This window comes from Lytechinus variegatus, chromosome 4 (assembly GCF_018143015.1).
Source record: "Lytechinus variegatus isolate NC3 chromosome 4, Lvar_3.0, whole genome shotgun sequence".
Classification (NCBI taxonomy): Eukaryota; Metazoa; Echinodermata; class Echinoidea; order Temnopleuroida; family Toxopneustidae; genus Lytechinus; species Lytechinus variegatus.
The window spans coordinates 13,973,836-14,000,259 of record NC_054743.1 but is presented as its reverse complement, the minus strand read 5'-3'; the positions used below and the strand labels follow the sequence as shown (position 1 = coordinate 14,000,259).

The 26,424-nt window shown below is 35.8% G+C and overlaps 1 protein-coding gene across 1 annotated transcript in view; it reads right to left on the bottom strand.

Moving 5' to 3' along the window:
• LOC121413448 (mannosyl-oligosaccharide 1,2-alpha-mannosidase IA-like) overlaps window positions 1–26,424 on the bottom strand; it is a 70,103-nt gene that overhangs the window by 27,919 nt on the left and 15,760 nt on the right. The window contains exons 3-7 of the mRNA XM_041606269.1: window positions 25,283–25,363; window positions 8,828–8,922; window positions 6,360–6,483; window positions 5,171–5,264; window positions 4,375–4,490 (exon numbers count right to left, since the gene is read on the bottom strand). Of these exons, the coding sequence (XP_041462203.1) occupies window positions 4,375–4,490; window positions 5,171–5,264; window positions 6,360–6,483; window positions 8,828–8,922; window positions 25,283–25,363 (510 nt within the window). The remainder of the gene's footprint in view (window positions 1–4,374; window positions 4,491–5,170; window positions 5,265–6,359; window positions 6,484–8,827; window positions 8,923–25,282; window positions 25,364–26,424) is intronic.

Sequence of the window (26,424 nt, the reverse complement as noted above, 5' to 3'; positions counted from 1 at the left end):
TGACAAAATGGAGTTTTAGGAGCAGTGAACGACGTAGCAGTCGTCTGATCATTCGAGGCAAAGTCAGTCATCTGCCCTTGTTCACTACAGATACAAATATTTTAGATTCCATTTGACTTGTATGTAAACTAGTGGGTCATGACATGCTGCCAAACCCGGAAGATCTTGTGTACCACCGTGTCATGACCTGGTAGGGTGATACGAAGGTGCAACTAGTGCACACTTGCTCGTTCACTTGCTTTGATTCCTTTTACATCAGTTAGGAGAGGGAGCAATATATATTTTGGAGTTTAGAAAACATTGTCAGATATATATATATGATAAACATAAGGCATCGTACAACGTACATAAATTTTGTGAAAAGTCAGTGAAAACAGTGTTTTTAAGGGAAAGGAACTATTGCAACTGATCTTCTTGCTGAGCTGAGCAACTGAAATGACGTCACTCATGTGCACGTCGACTATGATTTAGAACCGCAGAATGGAGGTGGCAAGGTTCTCAATTCTGATAGTCGACGAGGGTGAAGACCTGACGCATATGGCAGGCCAAAATTTTGTTGAAATATAATACATAATTACCATGGCACCATGATTTCCGACACATGCAAAAATATGTCCTGCACACCTTTACCTCAAGACCAATGTAGGAGCCAAATTCTGTGAGAATTGTTTGAAAACTAATCAAGTAGTCCAAACAAAAATATTTCTACATAATTTGGGGCATATAATATGTTGTTACCATGGCAACACGATTTCCAACAAAATATGGGTTTTGCACATCTATACATCAAAACCAATGTGTGAACCAAATTTCATGAGAATTAGTTGAAAATTGATGAAGTAATTAAAAGTTTCAAAACTGCAAATTTTTTACCCAATTTTTGCCATACATTTTTTACCGTATTTTTGACAAAATATACCATTACCATGGCAATACAATTTCCAAAACATGAAAAATGCATCTTCACCCCAACACCAATATACATTCCATGGTTCATGAGAATCGGTTAAAAACTGAGGAAGTAGTTCGATGTGCAAGATTTGCAACAGACTGACCGACCGCCCATAATAATAATAGCCAATTTTTATAAAGCGCTTTTCCCAGAATGGCCCAAAGCGCGTTACAGCATATTATTACCCCGGTCATTGGATTCATTTCAATCAAGCACGAAAAGTGCACAATTTCCACTCCCTGGGGAGCATTCCTTGCATTCATCGCAGCCACATTATGGCGCTGGCAAAATCAAACATACATTATCTTTCGCATCCTACCGGGTACCCATTTAGCACCTGGGTCGAGAGTGGCAAAGTGTGGATTAACGCCTTGCCAAAGGACGCTAGACCGCGGTGGGATTCGAACACACGACCCTCTGTTTACAAGGCGAGAGTCAGAACCACTACACCACGGCTCATAAGCTGATTCCTAAATACCCCCTTTAAACTTTATTTGGCGGTATAATGAAGGTTCAAATTCAAAGCTGGAAAGCCATGATTTACGAAGACAGCTACTGCTTGTCCCAGATATCATTTAAATAAAACATATGACAGGAAAGGCAAAATAACAAGTGTCAAGAATCTAGCATCTACACACGTAAAAAAAATTGACATTCGTCTCAATGAATGATGTTCAGAACACTTGTAATATAATGATTACTTCCCATGACGATTATTCCCCAAGTCTCTATCTCTTTTGTATTGCACCTGATATTTTGATATTTAATCCCATTAATTAGAATTATTGACTGACCGTACCCTGAAAATTAACATTAGGCGATCCTTGCAGCAACCAATGTATTTGCTTGTCAGCGCACCCAAGAAATAAGATCGTTTCAATGTGACGCCATATGGGCAAGTCACGATATTACTTCAGCTTTCGCTGAAATCATAATCTTTTGTAAATTCAAGACGTGTGCTTCTCGAAGATACAGCTCTATAATAATTATGTCAACAACAGAAGTCAAAGAAGTAGTATTTCAGGAGTGGGAGCACATGACATGGTGTGGCCATACATTTCAAGAGGACTAGAGATTTCAATAGTGTAGGTGCTGTGGGTGTGTTCAATCAAAACCGTAAATCACAAAATGTGACAAAAAAATCATGGTATCTACTTTACTGGCTAGCATTCAAGTGAAATCATATTCAATAACACTGATTTATTAAACCTCATTAGCCGAGACACTAGTCCCACAAAATATTGTTAACTTGGTGTCCATATCCAAACTTTATAGAGAAGATCTTTCTTTAATTTAATACACTGATACAGATAGAGATTTCCACTCTATTCCAGCAGTTTTATTAACAACTGTGGTTCTGAATTGCCTTTTAAAATATATTTCTTTTGGCGATTAATTTATGTGTTTTTGAAAGATACAGCCCATGAAATATTTCTTGAACTTGACATGTAAAGGCAAACCAAACTTAACTTTAATTGAAATCCATGTTTCTCAGGTACAAAAGCATGTCAAGTGAACACAGCCTCACAATACAAGATGACAACTAGTCAAGACAGTGAGAAACACCCATCTGTCCTGGACTTTACACTGCTATCATAAAATAATAAGAACAAACAAATGTCTTCTGGAACCCTGCAACTTCCTCAGAACTCTGCTACTGGTGTCCCCATGATTTAAGAATATTATGGATTTACAGTGTACAAATATGTACAACACAAGCTCAATGTCATAACCATCTATATTACAATGATGTTTGCTTTAAGAATCTTTCCAAGATTATTTTGTGAAAGAAAATCAAAACCGGAACTAAAAGATTTTAGATGAAAAGGGAAACAAGAAACTGAACCAAGTAAATAAAATAATATTCTCAACACATTTTAGCCATTGGAAATTTTATACAGGCCTCTCTTTTTTTTAACCACAATTATCCACCTTCATATGACATTTACAAATTAATCATAAATGTGTAAATGATAATTTAATTCATTTTGATTTTAAATGGTCAATTTTTCTTCAATTTAAAGCATTTCAGTGTTCCATTTGTGTGTGTTTTTAAACTTGACTATAAGGAAATATTGTATTAAAAAGTTTTCTCCATCAAACACATGATGAACTGGGATACTGGGAAAGATTTGTCAATTGAACACAATTGGAGCGCTTCATGTTTCTGCAGATACTCTTCATCATCAAACACACATGAATAACGCATGAAGACATCTCACGACAGGCAACAAAAGTGATGCATACGTGAGAGGAAAATAGACACATCAGAATGGATGAAGCACTTCAAGTATACATCTTGGCACAATGTCAACAAAACTTGAATCGATTAAGTCCACATCGAATGAAGGGAAACTTAGAAAATATTCATATCGTTTTTTTCAGATGCAAAGGTTTCGAGAAAATTCAAACAGATCAATAAAGGCAGGGCCCTTTACAGATGAGTCTCACATAAAATTTAAAAACAAACAAACCAACAACAGCATTTTCATTCTGGGAGAGAAACGGTAGTTATGATTTATTCATTTTTTGTCTTCGTTTTACTTGATTCTACTGTATTCTGGGTGTAATCTCATATACATCGATACAGTTGGTTAAAACATCAAAGTGCTGATTAAAAGGTACGTGAACCTACAAATTGTTGGTTAAATAAAATCTCCATACGTTAAATGCACAAGCACAACATTGTTTAACAGTTTCAGTAGATTCAGATTTTACCCAACCAGATTGTGTTACATTCTGATAGTGAAACAATATAGGGATGGTCTCAAGATAAAAACAAGGGCCAACATCTCTCTCAATCTCTCTAATTAATCTATCTTTCATTCTGATGAAATTAACTCTATTTTCTATCCCATTCTGACATCTCTCAACAATACAGCAATGTCATGGTATGAACAATCATCCCTTACTCTGATTAGCAAAAATCATCCTTTTATAACGAACGGCACAGCCTACTGTCAGATGAGGTGAATGTATTCATTCATGAAGCCAATTTGATTTTCTACTCAAGTACGACAAGCTGAGAAATTACAAATTCATTATCATCACTGGATATCATATTTTCAGACATCTACATGTTCCAAAATGCTTTTCGCAAAAATTCGAAAGAAAATAATTAGAAAACCCACCAAATTGCCAATTATACAGTGCTATTATTAGATTGATTACGAACATTGTAAAATAAAAGTATGCTATCTGAATGCCCCCATAAAGATGACACATCCTTCCCTTAAGTTCACATCGTATGCTATTGCGTTCAAAATCAAGGTCTGTACTCCGAGACTACTTCATGTCAATCACTGTTCCTCCAAGTATTCATGAATGTCAGGCACAAATGCAAGGAGCATCTTGCTACTGAAAAAAACAAGTCATGATGAGCAAGAAGAGGGATACATCACATGACGTATCACATGACTTACCTCAAGCGCACTGAAGTACATCTGTTTTCCTTCTTCGTCTTTCCCTCCCGACATAATGTAAGATTTGAGAAGGTATTCGTAGAAGCTATCACCCAGGGCACCCAGAGAAACGTGCACTGCACAACAAAACAAAGACAGGATCAAACTTAGGGGGTAATGCAAGAAAATATTGCAATATCAGATTTACAAGTTATAAATCAATTTCCATTCAAGCAAATCAATTTAGTTGTGGGTGCAAGAAGCAGACCAGCGACCAATTGCAAATTTGCAATTAAGTACAAAACATGTGATTGATATTGGAACCTAACATTGACTTTCAGTTGATTGCAAATTCTTGTCAACTCTTCATTAGACTAAATTACATAACAAAGGTCATAAACATGACTCAAGTTGTATAAGGGAATTGGAATTATAGTCTTAATCAACATGCAACATTGTATTCAAACAATATTTATTTTAAATTCTATTCTTGATCTATTATTTTTTTAAACCAATAATTAATTAAGAATAATGATTTACTTAAAGCCTGCTTTAATCAGCTCCTCTTTTCCAATAGGCAACATTACTGTTTTCCTTACAATTTTTTAATTACATTGAATTTCAAGCAATCAATGACAGATACTGATGGTATAATGATGAGCAAGTATCTATAGTATTGTTTTTTCCTGGAGCACTTGGTGCATTACGGAGAGGGGGGGGGGAATATTTCCATAAAATTACATGGCTGAAGCACAAAATATGGTGAATTTTTGCCTCAAATACAATCATATGTTGTTATATTCATATTGATACATACTCTGTCCCCATTTTCCAGTCTTTGGGTTGAGGAAATTCGGATAGAGGCCATCAGATCTCTTAACATCCTTCAACACTTCTCGAATCCTGTCAACCTGCAATAAAAAGAAACAACAACATATTAAATACCAGTAATAAATGATTGGTGATATCTTCAAAAGAATGAGCATTTGATAGCTAACAAACCATGGAAAGTCAATGGTAAATGTAAGTAAGTGCAATAAAATGGATAAATAAGCACTGTCATACATTCAACGAAAGTGCTTTCCTGCTTTATTAAAATAATTCAAAAGAATAAAATAAATCAACAGTGCAGATCAGCTTCCAACAGGGAAAAATCTCACAATTTTAGTGCAGATTCAAACTATCTGATGGTGTAACGTTGACTAGTACATTCCTCTAGAGATATGATTTGAAGAGAACTCTCTGATAGAGATCTATGAAAGCTCTTCATAAAGTGCTTTTGGAAGGAACTGCTCTGAAGGCCTACTCACACCAACCTGACCAGGGTCCCGTAACACAAAGGTTACCGATTAATCGTACGCTTGATTTTCACGATTGATTGTACATTGCAGTCAATACAATTAATCATAGAATTATTAATTGAAGATTGATATTAAGCTTTGTGTTACGGGTCCCAGGGTGTTTCGTAAAGATGAACAACTGTGAATTAATAAATGACATTGTGTGTTAAAAATCATGTGCCCCTTGGCACTTAAGGATGATTTTGTACTCTCACTTATTTCTTGTGAAACACCCCCAGGAAAAATACCAGTATTCAGCCATTGTGACAGAAATTAACTTGTAACTAAAAAGAAAATACCAGCAAATCGGAAAGGAATGATAAAAATTCAAATTGATTTTCAAATGATTTCTCTAATGACGTTTTCAGTGTGAAAGCAAATCATGTGAAGATTTGGGATATGAAGAAAATGAGCTTATATCCCCTTAAAAGGAATCTTTTTATCTGGATCTGGTAGGTGTGGATGAGATTAATACACCTTCAATATTGAGGCCTTAAAAGGTTCTTGGATTTTATACATGTAGGTATTTTTTTCTTATCAAGCTGGTGTGAATATGGCTGGAAATCCTCTACAAAAATTGTAATACATCTTACAAAAGTCATTGAGGGAACTACCCCCCCCCCCCCACACACACACAAACACTGTATAAAGACTACATATACATACCTTTTGCTTGTATTTGGGATCTCCACTGATCTCAGAAAGATAAATAAATTCCAGGTGGAGGGAACCAAATTCTGAGAGAATAGAAGAGCCTCCAGATGCCCATCCCCAATTTCTTGCACTCCCCCTGGAAAATAAAAAACAAATAATCAACAGCTCCGTCTTTCAACATAAACAAATTACAATAGCTTTTCTACTATGAAACCTCCTCCTATAGAATTTCATTATGATAAGAAATATATTAGTAATTTAAGATACTGGAAATATTAAGATTTATATCAAAATTTTCTTTCATAAATGTATGAAAGATCAGATACAGCAGTATCACAAGAAAAACAAATTGAGGCAGATATAACAGTAAAATATGATCATTTAAATTTTCATGAAGGTAATTAAACATCTATTATAAAACGTCTGGCCAATAAAATTTTCATTTCTATTTCAAAGACCGCTGCTAAAAATGTAAAATAACACCAGTTTGTATGCTTTACAGGCAAATATTTCAGCTCCTCAAACGACCTCAATTTAAATGCAAATACATGTACAACCTTTATTTCCTTTTAGTAGGTCTACAAATAAAGTCAAAATAAAGTATAATACATCATATCTCTGCCTTCCAAAAACATGCGACACAGGACTTTAGTCTTGTGTTTACCTGTGAATATTTGCTCAAATAATATGGCTGCTGCTGCAAAATCTGAGAGTATATTTTTGCCGAGATTAATATTCGGGTATGATAGTCGATACGGAGTGAGTATGGAGTTACAGAGCCAGTGTGTACAAACACGTGTCTGTCTGTATTGATATCAGGCTTTGACTGGAAGCCTAGACCAGATTCCATGAAATCTACACCACATTTTAACTTAATAATAGATTGAATGAAATAAGTTGAGACACAGGCATTCCTTTCTGTTACAAAGGTAGGAATATACCAATATCCAAACACCATCCAGCAAAAATGCTTTGTTAGTTTCTAAATTAGGTATTTGGTTACATGCCAATCAGCTTTAAAAAAAAAGTTATTATTGTTTTTCTTTTCTAAATCAAACGTGACATTTTGGAAAATAAGTGAAATATTTCTATCAACATTGTTTGAACAGGAATATGACCCCCAATAACTTTCAATTATAAATGTTTTTTCAAAGAGTAGCATGCCTTGAAAAAATGTCCCAATCAATCTGGAAGGGGGGGGGGCTGGCCTACTTTTGTCTCTCTTATATTATCTTTTCCAGTAATTTTAAACTTGCTGGGGGGGGGGGAGGGAATTCTGCATCCCTGCTAGCATGTTAAAACTACAAAACACTACATTACAGTATATCACAAGAATTGTCTTTTTTATAGAGAAAGTAAATATATGAAGAACCTAGTTTCATGAGAAACTAACATAAATATATGAAGGACCTAGTTTCATGAGAAACTAACATAAGAACTGGCCATTCACCAGTGTACATTTGTAAATAAAAATTGTTGCCTCATCAAGGCATTGGAATACTGTCACTTATAAGTCTGGTAAAAATATAAAATCAAGGAAATAATTAACTCCTCAGTATAGTGAATGAATCTCACTACATTAAGAGTTACTTTCACTTGTTGAGTAAATTTTACCTTTTTAAAAGTGAAATCTTGTGAAGAATATGCACATTCATTCTTAACTCATACTCCTTTCATAAACCTATCCTCCAATTAGCCGCCTAAGAGTAATGCGGATAATTCAATAAAAATTGCGTTCACAAACTCCGAAAATAAGCCGTATTATTTTTACGAGCGCCCGTCCTGAAAAAGGCGGATAATCGTCATGACAACTGGACACGCCCCCTCCGATGCGGTTGTGTTGGAAAAGGGTGACCTTGTGAACACACCATGGCAATAATCCGCATTATTCGGAAATGCGTTCATAAACTCAAAATCTTGTCCCAATGCTGCTATTATGCGGATAATAGCAGCATCAAAATAATGCGGATAACTCTTGTCCTCCTCCAATTTTACGACCAAATTATGCTGCTATTAGCCGCATAATTGGGTTTATGAAAGGGGTATCACTCTACATGTAAATTGAGTGATCCTTGATTTCACTACAAAGGGTATTGAAAGAATGAAAATTCTGTATACCTAAACAAATGATTTTAATCTTGGTGATATAAGCCTAATTAATAGACATTTTTAAACCATCCCACAATAATGAGAATGGAAGCATAATACAAGTTGTTTTACAATAGATTTCTCAGATGCTGTTAAACCATTTTTATACAACTATTTACAAAGTTGTTCACTATGTATGAACTTTACAGTAAAATTTTAAAAAGTTTAAACAAGTGAACAAAGTTTTTTTATATTCAATAAATTAAGCATGGTTGACTTCTGTAATGTACATATAAAGCATTTTAGAAAATATAAAACAGCATTTTCAATGTCTATACCTTTGTACAAAGAATTCTTTACTGGGGTTACATGCATATTACATGTATACTCACGTTTTTAGGTTGACAAGTCCAAATGGTATTCCTGTTGGTGTGTTAAAGGCAGGTAATAGTTTATCCGCGATCTGAATAGCTTTCTCTTTGTATACCTAAATAAACAAGTTAAAAGAAAAATATATATTTCATAGAGTATGTAATGCAAAAAAAAATTCACAGCAAGATTTGCAAAATAGAATATAACACAATTGGCAATTTCATGAAAGGTACATATCTCAAATTTCAGAAATTACAAATAAGCAACATTTTTAAACAAATTTTTCTCCCCATAGCTGACCCATTTTGAGAATTTGAGTCAGACAAAAATCACTTGAAAGTAATTGCAATTTTACCTAAATGTCATTATAAACCATAATTCTGATCTAATCTTAGATTTAAAAAAATTACTTTAAACTTCTCAGGAATGGCTACAAAGATGCAGGGTGCTACTGCATAGATAGTACATTCTGGATAGTCTTCAAGGTAGGTCTATGTCCGGAGGAGTTTATCCACGCATGTTTTTTATTGATTGCCTCTCGTCTACGCAAGCATATTTAACCACAAGAACTCACAATTATGCATGCCTTTAGCCAGGCTTCCAGGATATTCAACTGTTCCCATAGCCAATGATTTCATCAAGGTTCCCTCTAGCAGCACCTTCACCCAATAATCAAGTGTTTCAGGATACCATGATTGCTAGCAAACTATAATGATACTATCAGTGGGTACGCACTGACCTTGACAGAGGCAGGGCACGCAATCTTGCAGATTGTAGCAAGAAAATTGCTTTTCTAGCAAGAGAAAGACGGGGTAATGATGGAAAAATGAGCTGATTCATCTATTCTAATTAAATCAAGTTATCAGAATCGGAGGAAATAGAATGGAACAATGGACACAATGTATTCTAGCATAAAGTACACATACATACTTGTATGTAACTGCATTTTGTCTGTTACAAAACAAGGTACTTCATATACAAAATTAGTTGAATAATTTTGTTTTCGTGATCTGTATTGTTCCATACAGATCATCATCAGAAATTATCCTGCAATTTTTCCTGGTACTCATAATCTATAAACTGTCATATTGTCACATCTACCACATGGAAATGAGAAAGTTCTGACTTTTGTTGAGATTTCAAATAAAGTATTAATTATATAAAACCAGTTTTAACCATGCCCATTTTTTTCGATTACCATCATAATCCTTCTTAAGAATGTAAACACTGCATAGGGTCTGGGTCACAAACTTACAATGTAACTTACAAATTTGTGCTCAGTTCATATGGATTACTTGGTTTTGATTGGATGTTAACCAATGTTACCATGATAGTTCTCATTGATTGTAAAGTAATAATTGCCATATTGCAGAATAGAGCCATGGGTCCCATTGTATAAAGACTTGTTATAATAACCAAGGCTCCACATTAACTTTTTTTGGTGGTGGCCCGTTTGGGCCACCAAAACCTTCAAATAATTTTTTTTGGTGGCCCACTAATAAAGTTTGGTGGCCCGAAAAATATAAAGAAAAACATTCATTGAAAATGAATAAAACAAGCTGAAATATTCTGCAATCACTAACACGTACCACTATTCTTTGTACATCTTGTATGGAAATCATGCTTGCTGTTATTTTACTTTGCTTATTCTGTGGTAATATATAAATTGTTCTATCATTGTAAATATGAATTGATTGAAAGAGAATAAAAGAATTGTATTGTTCCCAGGTTGTGTAGATTTTTAATCTCCGTATAGACACATACTCATAATGGTAAAGTAAATAAATAGTGCATTATATATGTCAAACTCAGATAGATTTACAAAACAATGATTTTTCTTTTCTTCCTTTTTTATTGTAAAACCTAGATTATGCAGGCCCCAAATCCAGTTTATTTTCTCTTTTCCAGCATATTATAGCAGGAGAAAATCACATCCTGCAGAATTAGAACAATGTGTAAAAGGGGGAAATAAACAAAAATAATTTTTTAGAATAGTATATTGAAAAAAGAAAACAAAATTGTCAAAATGAATACGTTAAGTGAAATACAACAAAAGAAAAAATGAAGAAAGAAAAAACCAAGAACAGGTCATAAAAAAAATTGAGAAAAAACAAAAGAAAATTTGAAGAAAAATAAATAAAACAAAATCATCAAAAAGTGGGGAAATTATTATTATTCAGTAGAAACATTTTCTTTAATCAGGCATTTTCAATGGGAAGGGGTATAAATGGTTTAATCACTGTGAAAAAAATGAAAGAAAACAATAAAATGGCAAAAGTTATCTGGAAAAAACTGAGAAAATTCCTTCCCTATATTTGACAAAATGATGGAAAAAATTCACATGTCATATCAATGAACTGCCTTCCCAAAGTATTTACTTCCTTAAGAGTGGTTTAAGAAGTCATTTGTAAACAAGAAAGAAAGAGCGGCCTATTTATTTTTGGCTCGAAGAGACACAGCTTCGAAATAAACCAAATATCAACATACATACAAATGCACATATGGGACTGTGATGTACTCACCTATGTGTTTTATGTGTATTAATGCATTTGGAAATCGGTCTTTTTGAGTCAAAAGAGAGGTCATAATTCCTCCTTTTAATGCTTGCAATTATTCAGGTTTCAGTAATATGGACTGTAGAAGGGCATTTCATTGGTGTAAAATGTGACTTTGACGTAGATTTCCAAAGTTCTGGGGAAGACTTCTTAGCAGTAACATTTCGTATCGCAGCTCCCTGGGTCTGAATAGTCTGCTCGCACACAGCTAGATAACTGCATTGGTTTCACGCATGCAAAGCTCAGCCAGACAGCCGGCGCGGCCGGCTGAATAATAAATACTGTATGCTAGCGGTAGGCCTACATACTGTCATGACTATGCAATCTTTGTGTGTGTGTATTTGTGTGTAGATTAACAAAAAAGGCGCATGACGAATTGGCTTGCAATTTTAACTGTAGAAGGTTGATAAATGCATGCAAAATCGGGAGAAAAATTGCGCTACTTTGAAAATTATTGGTTGCCCGATTCGGGCCACCAAAACTTAACATTTTTTCAATAATGGTTGCCCGAAATGAATTTTTGGTGGCCCCGGGCCACCGCTAATGTCGAGCCTTGTAATAACAAATGAAATATTTTTATAACAAATTAATCATCCGCCAATCAAAAGTAATGATTTCAGTAGCTTTAAACTGTTACTGCGAACTTGCTATCATAACAAGTTTTATGAAACAGGGCCCTGATGCTTAAATTCTAAAAATGGACGGTCACGTCCAGGTAAAGATAATGATCTGTAGGCACAGACCTTGATTCAAACTTTGATCTACAACCGGGTCTTGATACAAGACTAGCACAAATACAACAAGATCATTTCAATATCAGGTTCCAGATAGTCTGCATATTCAGACCACTCTCCTCGAGCGAGGACAAACTAGTGAGGCCCATGAGTGACAGGGTTTTTGTCTGGGGAGGTCATCTCTCAGAGTGGACTCTCAAGGCCTCCTCCTTGAAACCAGAGACATTGATTAAGAGGCAATGCCTTCCAGACACCATGTAGCTTGATAGGCAACCAACTTCTCTATGGATTCTCCTGAAGAGTCCTCCTAGCGTGGAGTGACATCTTGTAAGGCTTCTCATCAAACCACCTACCTCTCCTTCTCCACCTGAAGTGTTCATACTCCAGTATCTTCCAAACGAAACGGCAACTCGCAAGTGTGGACACAACCATTTGCCTTTGCAGTGTTCTCATAAAACTGCCTACCTTTTCCACATTTTCTGTCTGAGATGTTCATACTCTCATATCTTCCTGAAGAAACGTAATGGAAATGAAACTAGGGAGTATGAAGCGAACACAACAATTTGCATCTGCAATGTTCTCATCACACTTTTATGCTTTTTCCCATCTTCACTGTCTAATGTGTTCACGTTCTATTTCCTTGTAGGAACATAAAGTTGACTTGCAAGTGTGAACACAAAAATATGATGTACTGACAGTACTCAGATCAAAGACCTCATTTTTTCATAGATGTAGTTGACATCAGTTTGATAATGTCTTTGTGACAAACAGTCATAATGGTTCAAACATTGCCTTTTAAAAATCCCATTAACTGGGTACATACAGAACCAAACCCATTCCTGACAAATCTCATCACAATAAGTTTGTGTTTAATCTAAACAGTAGTGGCTTTTGTCCCAAACTACTTTATTGAGTTTGACAAAGCACAAAATCAGTCCAACACTTTGAGGGCAAACATCGGTATTAAAAGAAATATGGTAGTCAATACGACCTTTGAAATTCCAATACCAATTCTACATGTATATTTCTATTTGTTCATCAATAAGGAAGGACACTTCAGGTACATGTACATGTAATAGATTGAACATGAATCATGTACTTGAAAGTGTCATAAAAGTGTATGATGTACTGTGCTATCCAACATCATCAATATACATTGCACATGTACATGGAATTAAATTAACTTCTTGTAGAAAGAGAACGATGCAGAGTGTCTGAGAGTAGCAGATAGAGGGGGGGGGGGGATGGGGGGTGGGAGGGGGCAGGCAGACAGACAAAGAGAGGGGGAAGGGAGGAGATATAGACACATAGCAGACTCTTCAAACAAATCAATTTCCGCAGAGCCATCTTTTTATATGTGCTATCTTATGCAGATGTTAACTCATTATTAATCCCAACATCATATCCAAAATCAGTAGATTACCTTTTTGCAAAGTATTTGTACAAACTAATTCATTTTAGTTTATGCTATTCTGCCTTTTTGTACTTTTTAATGACCATACGTAAATTACGTATGAATTATTTCCACATGCAGCTCTGTCTACATGTAGTTTTCTATGAATAAACTTATCTAAAGACGGATTTGAGTATCATATCATGGCAACTGTCACTGACGTACAATTTTCACAAGAAATATTTATCACAAACAAAGGGGTGTTAAAAAGAAAATCAATACTAACAAAACGTACTGCACACGGTGCATGTACATGTATACTGGTTAAAGCGTAGAAGAGAATAAGGTCTACATAGGCCAATACATACTGTACCTACTGCATTGTATAAATTAGAAAATTAAAAGCCAGGAGCGGATTCAGGATTTTCCAAAAAATGTGGCACATAAGGACATTTTGCAACGAAAAAAATTGAGAAGCAAAAGATCTTCACTTTCAAAAGGGGGGGGCACACTTCTGTTTTAACAGCATTTTTACATTACAAATTTTAATTGTGCCTCTCAAAAGGGGGGCATGGGCCAGCTTTGCCCCCCCCTGGATCCGCCAGTGATTAAAGCTGTAAGTGGACAGAATATGTATAATGTTCAATGCTTTTTTTCCAGTAAATAAAGATAAAACCCATTCATGCAGTAAATGGAAAAATGTATTCTGACCAAGTTAAAGTTGAAGCAATGTTCTGCATGACTGAGAACCACCTTACACTATTCCACTTTTAGCTACCGCAACCACGCCAGTCTCTCGTCTCCACCACAATAATTTCACATGCCTGATTAACAAAATTCTAGAAAGGATCAGATGCCATTTATAGAGGTTAATAGCTATGGTAATTGGATATCACCGTATGTTTTACAATTGTATGGTTACTTTCAGTGGTAAATATTCATAAACATTTGAAATCAGCCTTGCTGCTTAAATTACCACTTCAATTATTTATGTACATATTGTTTTTTAAGTTATTAAAAAAAATCATGAAAATTATAGAGCCATTGCTAATGTACCCACCAGTAAAAATAAATGTTCTGTTAAAAAATTTCTAGCATAGATAGTTAAGGTGATTTCAAGCACTTCCAAGAAAACTACGAGAGAGAAAGACTTGAACGGACGGCAAGAACATGCGAGATGAGCATGAGAGATAGGCACAGAGATGGAGAGACTAAGAAAGACAGAGAGGAACAAAGAGAAAGAGCAAGAAGGAAAAAGAGATGGCAAGCAAACAATGAGAGTGAGATGAAAACGAGAAGTTGCAAAAGCTATCACATTTTTGTGTTACTACCTCCACCACACAAATGCACTTCCTCCTATACTCTCTCTCTTTCTTTCTCAATCTCTCTGCACACATCTTCATCATAAGGGAGAAGCTTTAGCAGTCAGCTTCAATATTTATTCAGGCAAGCCAGCTGAAACATATACATGATAGATTGACTCACTTTCCACCAAAATATCATATTTATCTTCTGACATCATAACGTTGCCAGGCTTACTGTTGTCAAGCAAACCAATATCATGTTATTCTTTCCATGCACTTTCTTTTGTGGAAGTGTCTTGATGAAATATCCATGTGCATATTCCTTTATTTCATACTGTACATGATAGGCATTTTAAAACTGTCATATTAATGTGCAATATCATTTTTCAAAGTATAAAATATGGACTTTGCTCAAATGAACGAGAATTTGTGAAGCAAATATCGATCAATAACAAACTTGTTTCTTTCTTTCAAATTCAATGCTAAAAAAAGGAAGAAAAAGTTAAAAATGTTTAGATTGATGGAAATTTCCAATTTGATTTTCAATTCAGCCAACCAATCTTTCAATTTGAACTGGTATCATATCACATCTCTCCGGTAAAATTGGTCTGTTTACAACAACGCTGATATGAGCAAATGAAAAACAGGAGACGTATCTCATAAACTCTATACAGGTCATTTGTCAAACTATCACGAGGTGCTAGTTTAACCCATATCTGTACCGCCATCATCCATAACAGTAACACCCTGTTTACACTAGAAGAACCTGTACATCAACGACTATGTTTAGAAAAGCTTTGATTGGTGTATACACTTTAATACATGTATCTGCTATTAGCAAATGGGGAATCATCTCTACATGTATGTACATCATCCAATATAGAAATAAACCATATTATTTCTCAAGGTGGAGTTTAATTTTATGCTTTCATAGAAAACTATTGCATGGTTTGTTGAGCATTCAGACCAGAAAATCTTTTAAATAATTCAATATTACATGTACATGTAGAGTAGGGCATGGTCAAATCGACCTGAGCTCTATAACAAACAGCTTAAGTGAGCGATTACACAACTGATTTTTGCACGATTGATTACTCAATGATTAATCATAAAAAATCAAATTACAATCAGTTGTTAAGCTTTGTGACATGCAGCCTGGGTGTTGGTTTTTCAAGATATACATGTACCACGGCCTATTTCTCGGTTCATTTTGGCACTGTCTTTTTCCCCATAGCACAGATTGCTCATGAGTTATACTTGCACCGAGGAGGCCTTTCCCCAAGAGCTTTCAAAAAATAAACCCTTAATAATTAATCAGGAGCAATATGGATTGGTTGAAGACAGGCAGGATTGGAAGTGACTTCCAAACTGACATTTCCAATCACTGAATTGTCTGTTACCTAGAAGCAAAGCCAATGTCAATGGGCCGTAGAGAGTATCAGCATCCAATAGTGGTAATGGGAAGTGAACAGAAGCCATGCTTTCCTGTTATGACTAAAACCATCTTTGCTTTGTTTTCTTTAATATGAAAAAGTATACACAAACATGTACTTCCTTTAGTATCTCGTGTCAAAGGGAAATAAAAGCACAATATTAAAAAAGAAATAAGTTAAGAAGTGTTAATTTCCTGAAATTAATGTTCTTTGACTCTTTGATGAATTCAGAATCCTATGAATTTATTAGCTCAGAAAGATAGTACTTATTGATTTGCTACATAAAGGAGCAATAGCAGTGCTTGGTACATAACAAGTTGAAATTAATGGTTACATGTTTCCATATATGTTTTTGAATAAATCTCAAAAAGGAAATGTTTCAAAGAGTTGGAAGAAATGTGTTCCAAAGATGGGGAAAGACACTGAAAAGAAATGAAGCATGTTTTCTGCAAATCATGCAGTGATACTTCATGAATTAGTTGCACCATGCTTGTTCACAGAATATGGGAAATATATTTATTCTGATTTCATATATAATGAGCCTGGGTGATTTCATCTGTGTAAATGTCTAATGGTCAGGAAACATAAAGGAGTAAATGAGGCAAATACAGAATTATCTCTCAGGTAAACTGACCAATAAGGTCACAAGTTCATTAACACTTGGACTCATGAAAGTTTAACTACAAGATACATGTAAATTCAATAAGACTGGAGTTACTGGACATTTACATACAGGTGCTAAAAATTATTAAAGAGTGCTGTATCAATTGAAAAATACATTAAAAATAAATTTACAAAAGAAAAACCCATCCTAATCAATTACTGAGGTTATATCCTTTACCAAAGTGACAAGTTCAACATATTGTACTATGATTAGTCTTTTCATCAATCATTTACAAAATAAATTTTAATATTCTAAAATATTGATCAAATCCATGTCAACTCATGCCACAGCCATGCAATATGTACATATTTGCACAAGATGTCTTATTGCATTCAGCATGCTCCAAACACGGAATTGTTTAATAATTAATATAAATCTGAACAAATCTGGAAGGTCCTCAGTCTGCGTGTGTGCTCATAGGACTGGGGTTTTCAAGGCCTGTCAGTTATAGGATGATCACTTTTAATAATGATTTTATCTCTCTCTCTCCTTAATTACAAACTGCATCATATTCTGCAAGCTAAAAATAGTGTAATCTTTTAAATTAAATATGAAATCTAGTGAGGTTATCTGTCACTTTTTAGTCTGAAATAATTGATAAAATTCATCAAGGCAGTTGCTACAATTCAGGTATTGTGGATGGACCAAGGGGGAAGGGGAAGCACCCAGAAATCATGTTGGGGGATGGAAAGAGGATATAGAGATTGTCACTATTTTTCTAAATAATGAAATAGGATTATTTTAGTTCGAACTGCACATCGAATGACCTGACCATCACTTTTACTCTTCATTTTCCCTCCTATCTCCTCTTTTTTTTCCTTGGCATTAACATTTTTCAGTCACTTGAAAACAAATATACATCTAAAAATAGCCTCCTGCCCCCCCCATAGCACCAATCCTGAATGTAACTCACCATTACTTGTGAACCATGGACATATAAGATCCTACATTGGCCATTAAGAAGGCTTGATGACAGGATATACAGACAACATCCCGTGAATTTTGAAACCATTGCCAATTTGATGACTTTTGCATAAAATTGACAGATTTGGTTGCAGGCTTGCAATTTTATTTTGTTCGAATGTAGTTTGCTCAACACTGTTTTTTTTTATTGTGAAGATAAATTGGTCAAATATTGAGCTCTTCTAGTCCATGTGAGTACCAATAGAGAAAACTATCAAATACATACTATTGCAGTTTGAATAAATGAATAAACGTTTCCTACATGTACCAGCATGGTCTCTTTTGTTCCGATTCCATTTTTTAAACACAACTTGGGGTTTTGAAAGATGTCATTTTCTTTCCATATGAATAATCACTTACATTACATGTAGGGGAAGGCGGGCTACACATTTCCTACCATACCAAAAAATTCGGACCAGAAATTCATTTCTGGTCCGATTCTATTTTCAACACAACTTGTTTCTCGAAAGACAAGAATTTTCATGCCAGATGAAAAAAAAATGCTTATGCAACTAGCCTAGGTTTAAGGATTTTTAACTACAGTAAAATTATTGTTGCTTGAATGCAATCAAGATCACTATGTAATATTGTTTGCATATTTAAAGACTACAATGACTTGAGATTTAAAAAAAATGATGTTCCAATTTTTGAGATGATACTTCCATTGTTTAATCTTAACATCTTAGATGTAAAAAAAAAAATTTGCAAGTGAATTAATTATTCACAAAATTGCGATTGATCACAAGTCTTTTTTGTGAAGAATCCAGATCAACCTTGAATTAGTGCTTGATTTTAATCAATTGTAACTCTTTAATGATGAGGCACTGATATTTCTAATGTGTGCTGTAGACACTTTGCATTTTGTCAAATTAACTTCTAATAAAAAATTAAAAGTTTGAATGCATTTGTATGCATCAAGTGATTTGGGTAATAGCTTGAATGAACTCCAATGGGAGAAACAAGACCCAACCTTGGGGTAAAAGCTGAAGGAAGCACAAGAGGATTCATTTCACAAACAAGTCAAGGTCTCAACTCTCAAAAAGAAAGCAAGTGAAGCTTCTACATAAATGTTGCAAATAGGTTAAAGGATAGGCTGGATAAAAATCATCTAGAATGACTCCTTTCCTGCATTTAAAGTGTCTTCTATGGCAGCAAATATGAAAAGTCTGCAATATCTGAATAAGGCACAAGAGATTTAATATCACCTAAGTTCGCGCGCGTTCGGAATGCGCTCTGAACGGGGATTAAAAAAGTAGACAATAGACCCCGTTCATTCAAGTTCACTCACGTTCAGAATTCTACTGAAGGAGTGAGCCGAGAAGAGTATTGATTTTCATTGTCTTCTCGCACAAAAGGGGTGTCACTGAACGGCAAAGCGAACGGTCGGATTATTAATGAATGAATACATGCGAACGTGGTGATTAATTCAAGCCTTGATAGAGATTTCTTACTACAACGCTGAGCATTTCCCGAATAAAAAGGGATGATCAAACTTTGAGCACTTCTTAAGTTGGACGAATAAACACGCATCCTTGTATTTATTCATTCATATTGAAAGTTTATTATCAACCTTCCCCTTTTTAATTTCGACGGGCGTATTTGTTCATTTATAACAATTTTGACATTCAGTACAGATCGTTTGTCGAGAATTTTAAGACATTTCCCGTGTATAAAGGAGTGTCCAAACTTTGCGCTTTTTTATTTTGACGGACTATATTTTTTAAATTTATATTTAAAGTCAATAAATCATACATTCCTTACAAATCGTCTAACAATGATTTTAAGACATTTCTCGAGTTAGAAGGGATGTCCAAACTTTGCGCTTTTTAATTTTGACGAACGTATTTCATTTTATTAAAAGTTGATAGTCAGACAACTTAACGATGTCGGCGCTATCTCTGCGACACCAGGTCCGACGAGAAAGTCGGCCGCTAGTTCATCCTTGATATTTTTCTTCCCATGGGTATCATTTATTTCATACCCTGACATCGTTTACGTGATCATAAAATAGGTTCGGACGTCACACAACTTAACGATGTCGGCGCTATCTCTCCGCCATTAGATCAGGCTCGGAGGTCGTCCGCTAGTTTATTCTTGATATTTTTCTTCCCGTGGGTATCATTTATTTCATACCCTGACATCGTTTACATGATCATAAAATAGGTTCTGGCGTCAGACAACTTAACGATGTCGGCGCTATCTCTCCGCCATTAGATCAGGCGCGGAGGTCGTTCGCTAGTTTTTCCTTGATATTTTTCTTCCCGTGGGTATCATTTATTTCATACTCTGACATCGTTTACGTGATCATAAAATAGGTTCTGACGTCAGACAACTTAACGATGTCAACGCTATCTCTCCGACATTAGATCAGGCTCGGAGGTCGTCCGCTAGTTTATTCTTGATATTTTTCTTCCCGGGGGTACCATTTATTTCATACCCTTACATCGTTTACGTGATCATAAAATAGGTTCTGACGTCAGACAACTTAACGATGTCAACGCTATCTCTCCGACATTAGATCAGGCTCGGAGGTCGTCCGCTAGTTTATTCTTGATATTTTTCTTCCCGTGGGTACCATTTATTTCATACCCTGACATCGTTTACGTGATCATAAAATAGGTTCTGACGTCAGACAACTTAACGATGTCGGCGCTCTCTCCGACATTAGATCAGGCGCGGAGGTCGTCCGCTAGTTTTTCCTTGATATTTTTATTCCTGTGGGTATCATTTATTTCATACTCTGACATCGTTTACGTGATCATAAAATAGGTTCTGACGTCAGACAACTTAACGATGTCAACGCTATCTCTCCGACATTAGATCAGGCTCGGAGGTCGTCCGCTAGTTTATTCTTGATATTTTTCTTCACGTGGGTACCATTTATTTCATACCCTGACATCGTTTACGTGATCATAAAATAGGTTCTGACGTCAGACAACTTAACGATGTCGGCGCTCTCTCCGACATTAGATCAGGCGCGGAGGTCGTCCGCTAGTTTTTCCTTGATATTTTTATTCCCGTGGGTATCATTTATTTCATACTCTGACATCGTTTACGTGATTATAAAATAGGTTCTGACGTCAGACAAAACGATGTCGGCGCTATCTCTCCGACATTAGATCAGGAGAACAATATCATACTGCTAAAGGCGACCTCCCCCTTTAACAATTAAGTGCCCAAATCTAGTTACCAACAATGTGTATAGCTTTTTCATTTATTTGAATGCAGGATAAAAGAACACTGCGGATTAAATGCCTTGCTCACGAACATAGGTGCCGCGGCCGGGGATTTGTAGTGATTCTTAAGGTATAAATGAAATCAAAGTGTATGTTATTGTGAGCGAACATATGAATCTCCTTTGACGCGGATTCGGGTCATAATTGTTTGGGTTTTAACAGAACTTCTAATCCAGTGGGTAGAAGGGGGGGGGGTCGAATATATTTGAGCAGGATAAATCCCACTAATAACAAGTATACAGAGAAAAGCGAGGGAGTAGGAGATAATGATCACTCATTTATACATAGGCATATCATTGTGACCAATGTTTTTTTCTTGGGATTTTCATAACCATGATCGTTGTTGAATGAAACCATTTCCCCCCAAAACCCTAAAATTCGACATTGCTGTTTTGATAAATTCTTACTCCGACATCGGAGGATATTTTAACGACATGTAATTTGCATTGGGAAATCATAGTCATCTTCCATCCAAATATGAGTCTCGCTTTTTCTCGATCCGACACGGCATGAAAAATGAAGGTTTAACAGTATAGGATATTAAATTCAAAGATGATTGTCTGTGCAGAGCGTAATTCTGAATAATGAAATGAGGAAATTATAATTTTGACATAATTGTGTGATTTACTATCTATCCTCCCACAATATACACATATCTCTTCTTGATGCTTCTCGATTAAAAGTTTTAAAACTTAAGTGTAGAATATCGGCCTCAACCCCCCCCCCTCCCCGAAATCGTCAAGCTCTCTGACGTCAGAACCTATTTTATGATCACGTACACGATGTCAGGGTGTGAAATAAATGATTACCACGGGAAGAAAAATATCAAGGATAAAGTAGCGGACGACTTCCGCGCCTGATCCGATGTCGTAGAGACAGCGCTAATATCGTTAAGTTCTCTGACGTCATAACGATCATGTAAATAATGTCAGAGTATGAAATAAATGATGACCACAGAAAAAAATGAAAAGGATAAAATAGCGGACGACCTCCGCGCCTGATCCGATGTCGTAGCGCCAACATCGTGAAGTTCTCTGACGTGAAAACTATTTTATGATCACGTAAACGATGTCAGGGTATGAAATAAAGGATACCCACGGGAAGAAAAATATCGAGGATAAACTAGCAGACGACCTCCGCGTCTGATCCGATGTCGTAGAGAGAGCGCCGACATCGTTAAGTTGTCTGACGTCAGAACCTATTTCATGATCATGTAAACGATGTTAGGGTGTGAAATAAATGAGTACCACGGGAAGAAAAATATCAAGGATAAAGTAGCGGACGACCTCCGCGTCTGATCCGATGTCGTAGAGAGAGCGCTAATATTGTTAAGTTATCTGACGTCATAACGATCATGTAAATATTGTCAGAGTATGAAATAAATGATGACCACAGAAAAAAAAATGAAAAGGATGAAATAGCGGACGACCTCCGCGCCTGATCCGATGTCGTAGAGATAGCGCCAACATCGTGAAATTCTCTGACGTCAAAACCTATTTTATGATCACGTAAACGATGTCAGGGTATGAAATAAAGGATACCCACGGGAAGAAAAATGTCAAGGATAAACTAGCGGACGACCTCCGTGCCTGATCCGATGTCGTAGAGATAGCGCCTACATCATTAAGTTGTCTGACGTCAAAACCTATTTTATGATCACGTAAACGATGTTAGGGTGTGAAATAAATGATTACCACGGGAAGAAAAATATCATGGATAAAGTAGCGGACGACCTCCGCGTCTTATCCGATGTCGTAGAGAGAGCGCTAATATTGTTAAGTTATCTGACGTCATAACGATCATGTAAATATTGTCAGAGTATGAAATAAATGATGACCACAGAAAAAAAAATGAAAAGGATGAAATAGCGGACGACCTCCGCGCCTGATCCGATGTCGTAGAGATAGCGCCAACATCGTGAAATTCTCTGACGTCAAAACCTATTTTATGATCACGTAAACGATGTCAGGGTATGAAATAAAGGATACCCACGGAAAGAAAAATATCAAGGATAAACTAGCGGACTACCTCCGTGCCTGATCCGATGTCGTAGAGATAGCGCCTACATCATTAAGTTGTCTGACATTAGAACCTATTTTATGATTACGTAAACGTGTCAAAGTATGAAATAAATGATACCCACGGGAAGAAAAATATCAAGGATAAACGAGCGGACGACCTCCGTGCCTCATCTAATGTCGGAGAGATAGCGCCGACATCGTTTTGTCTGACGTCAGAACCTATTTTATGATCACGAAAACGATGTCAGAGTATGAAATAAATGATACCCACGGGAAGAAAAATGTCAAGGATAAACTAGCGGACGACCTCCTCGCCTTGTCTGATTTCGTAGAGATTTAGCCGACACCGTTAGTTTTCTGACGTCAGAACATATTTAACAATCATGTAAACGATGTCGTGGTATGAAATAAAGAATGATTTAAGGAAGAAAAATGTAAAGGATATTACTAGCGGACGACTTCCACGCTTGATCCGATGTCGAAGAGATAGCGCAGACATCGTTAAGTTCTCTGACGATTAACTTTTAATTAAATGAAATACGTTCGTCAAAATTAAAAAGCGCAATGTTTGAACATCCCTTCTGACTCGAGAAATGTTTTAAAATTATTGTTAGACGATTTGTAACGAATGTCTAATTTATTGACTTTCAATATAAATTACAAAAATGTATATATATATCGTCCGTAAAAATTAAAAAGCGCAACGTTTGGACATCCCTTCACACACGGGAAATTTCTTATCATGAACTCAAAACATCTGTAATTGATCACCTTTTAATAAAAATGAAGAAATACGTCCGTCAGAATTAAAATGCGGGAAGTTTTGACTCAGGATATTTCTCAAAATGATCACCAACGATCTGCAATGAATCCCAAATCCATACACCGGCAAACTGCTTTTTTTCGTCACATTAATCACTTGGGAAAATCCCCCTGGACCCGGCTGTATCTGTTTCTAGCTGAGCAGAACCATTCTCCGTTCTGAACGGAGTACTTAAGCGCTTTCTATTGACTCCTTTGTTATTAGTAATCCTTGCGTTCGTGGGTAACGTGAACGGAGTACTTCAGCGCTTTCTATTGACTTCTTTGTTTACAGTAATCCTTGCGTTCAGGTGTATGCAGGGGGCACTACGAATGCGTTCGTTATGGGGATTAGCAAGACAATAGAGCATTCCGAACGCGCGCGAACTTAGGTGATATTAAATCTCTTGTGCCTAACTGAATTATAAAGGCATTTTTCTGAAGTGTAATCCCAGTAAAACAATAGTCTGCAGGCACAGACCCTGATTGAAACTTTGATCAGCAAGTGTGTCTCCACACAAAGACTAGCACACACATAAACTTGCTGTTTTAATTCTGAGCGAGAGGGCATTCAGCACACAAGGCACGAGGACAGTACCTGTAGTCTGCACATTCAGACCCTTAACTCGAGTGAAGGGTTTGCACAGCAGACTAGTAAAACACAGTAAATCAAGCTACGTAAAATGAGTTTTGTAGCAGTTCCAAGAGCAGGTAATAATCCTCATGGAGAACTTTAAATAAAACTTACCATTTCTAGCATTTTTTCAAAAGGGCTACAAAACGGCAAGTAGCTCAATGTGAGAGGGGGTATAATATGACTTTTTATAGAAATGCAAAGGAAAGAAAGAAATGCATCAAAATCTATATATACTTGCTTTTGTAAATTGAAAACTCTCAACTGATACCTAATATAAGTTTGTGGATTTTTTTTCATTTGTGAAAGTCTTTCCCGAATATTAGGATTCTATAAAAACTTTCTTTTATAATCCAAGATCTTGAAGAGCAAATTTCAAAAAAATGTGCCAATTCACAATGATTTTTTTGTGAAAAATCCCAAGACATTTTAAATGTTACAGAAACCATAATATAAATACTAACTTAACACGTATGTATGTAAGGCTGCACCTATTTTCTTTTTCTCTGCATATTATGCATGTAGGATCTTTGCAATTTTAACTCAGTGACTACTGGAACTGCTTTGGCCCTGTATAAAGCCTACATGTATGCAGATTACCAAATTAAGTTGTCAGTGAAGACGGGAAACCCTAAGTTTCCAAAGATGAGCAACTGTCTAGAACCCCCCCCCCTCCTGCTTTTTTTTAGCCACAGAGGCACACTGTACATGTACCTGTATTATTTATCATTGCTTACCTCATCGTGTGTGAGAGCGTAGATAGATAACAATCCTCCAACGAATCGAATATTGGTTTCAAATACAGATACATCGCTTGTCTGTAAGAAAAGGTAGGAAAAAATAAATTACTAAAAATAAAAATAGTACAGTGAAAATAAATCTACTCGTATACCTTTCTAAACAATTGTAAAAGATGGCACAGAGGCAAAACATCTGTTGATAAATGATACAATATAATTTTTTTTAGAACACATGGCATGACACAGTATGATAATTTTAACTTTAGAACATTGTAAAGCCTGTAAATGTAGGTTAAATTTATACATGTAAGTGCTCTAAGTTGCATTATTATATATCATTATTTATTCATGAATTCATTGTAATGTAAGTTTCATGTAATTTATCACAATACAATATATTTTAACAAGAGAAAATGAAACTCTTTAACAGGATTTTCTTTTTACTCATCATTAATGAACAACTGCATTGTTTGAAGCATCTGTAATCTATATGAACATGTCTACATCACTGATCAATGTTCAATGAGCTCATTCAAACAAACACAACAATACATACAGTATGCAAGTTATTTCATTTCAATGGTGCCTCTCATACAATGCCATTTAATGCCATTTTCCTCACATGATGATTCGTAGAAAAGGCTTAACTGAAGAGACGTTGTACTGGGTCAATTTGAGACCGGTTGTGTAGGATCGGTATGGGAAACCAACCTAATGAGCACAAGATACTGTAATGAAGTCCTAACAGGCAGATGGGTAGTTATTGGAGCAGACAGTATTGTCAACGTTGTATTACAGTTCATCAACGTGTGCATGTAACAAGGGGTAGGTTGAGCAAATGTAGATGAAGTACTTGTGTGTCATGAAAGGAATTTTGTTCTTTTGTTTGCTAAGGCCTCTGATAAACACAAAAGGCAATATCCTGAGGAGTTCGTCTCTGATCTTTCTTGTTTCATTTGTTCCTTTTGACTACCTCAGGTGTTTTTAATTTCTATTTGACAGCAACTTCCAATGTACACAAGAAATGGCTGTTGATGAGGGCTCAAAAGTACAGTATACATGTACCTATATACCGGTCATGAATGGTTTTGAGATACTATGCGGATGGTTTATCAATAGGATCCAACTTTTTGAGAGCG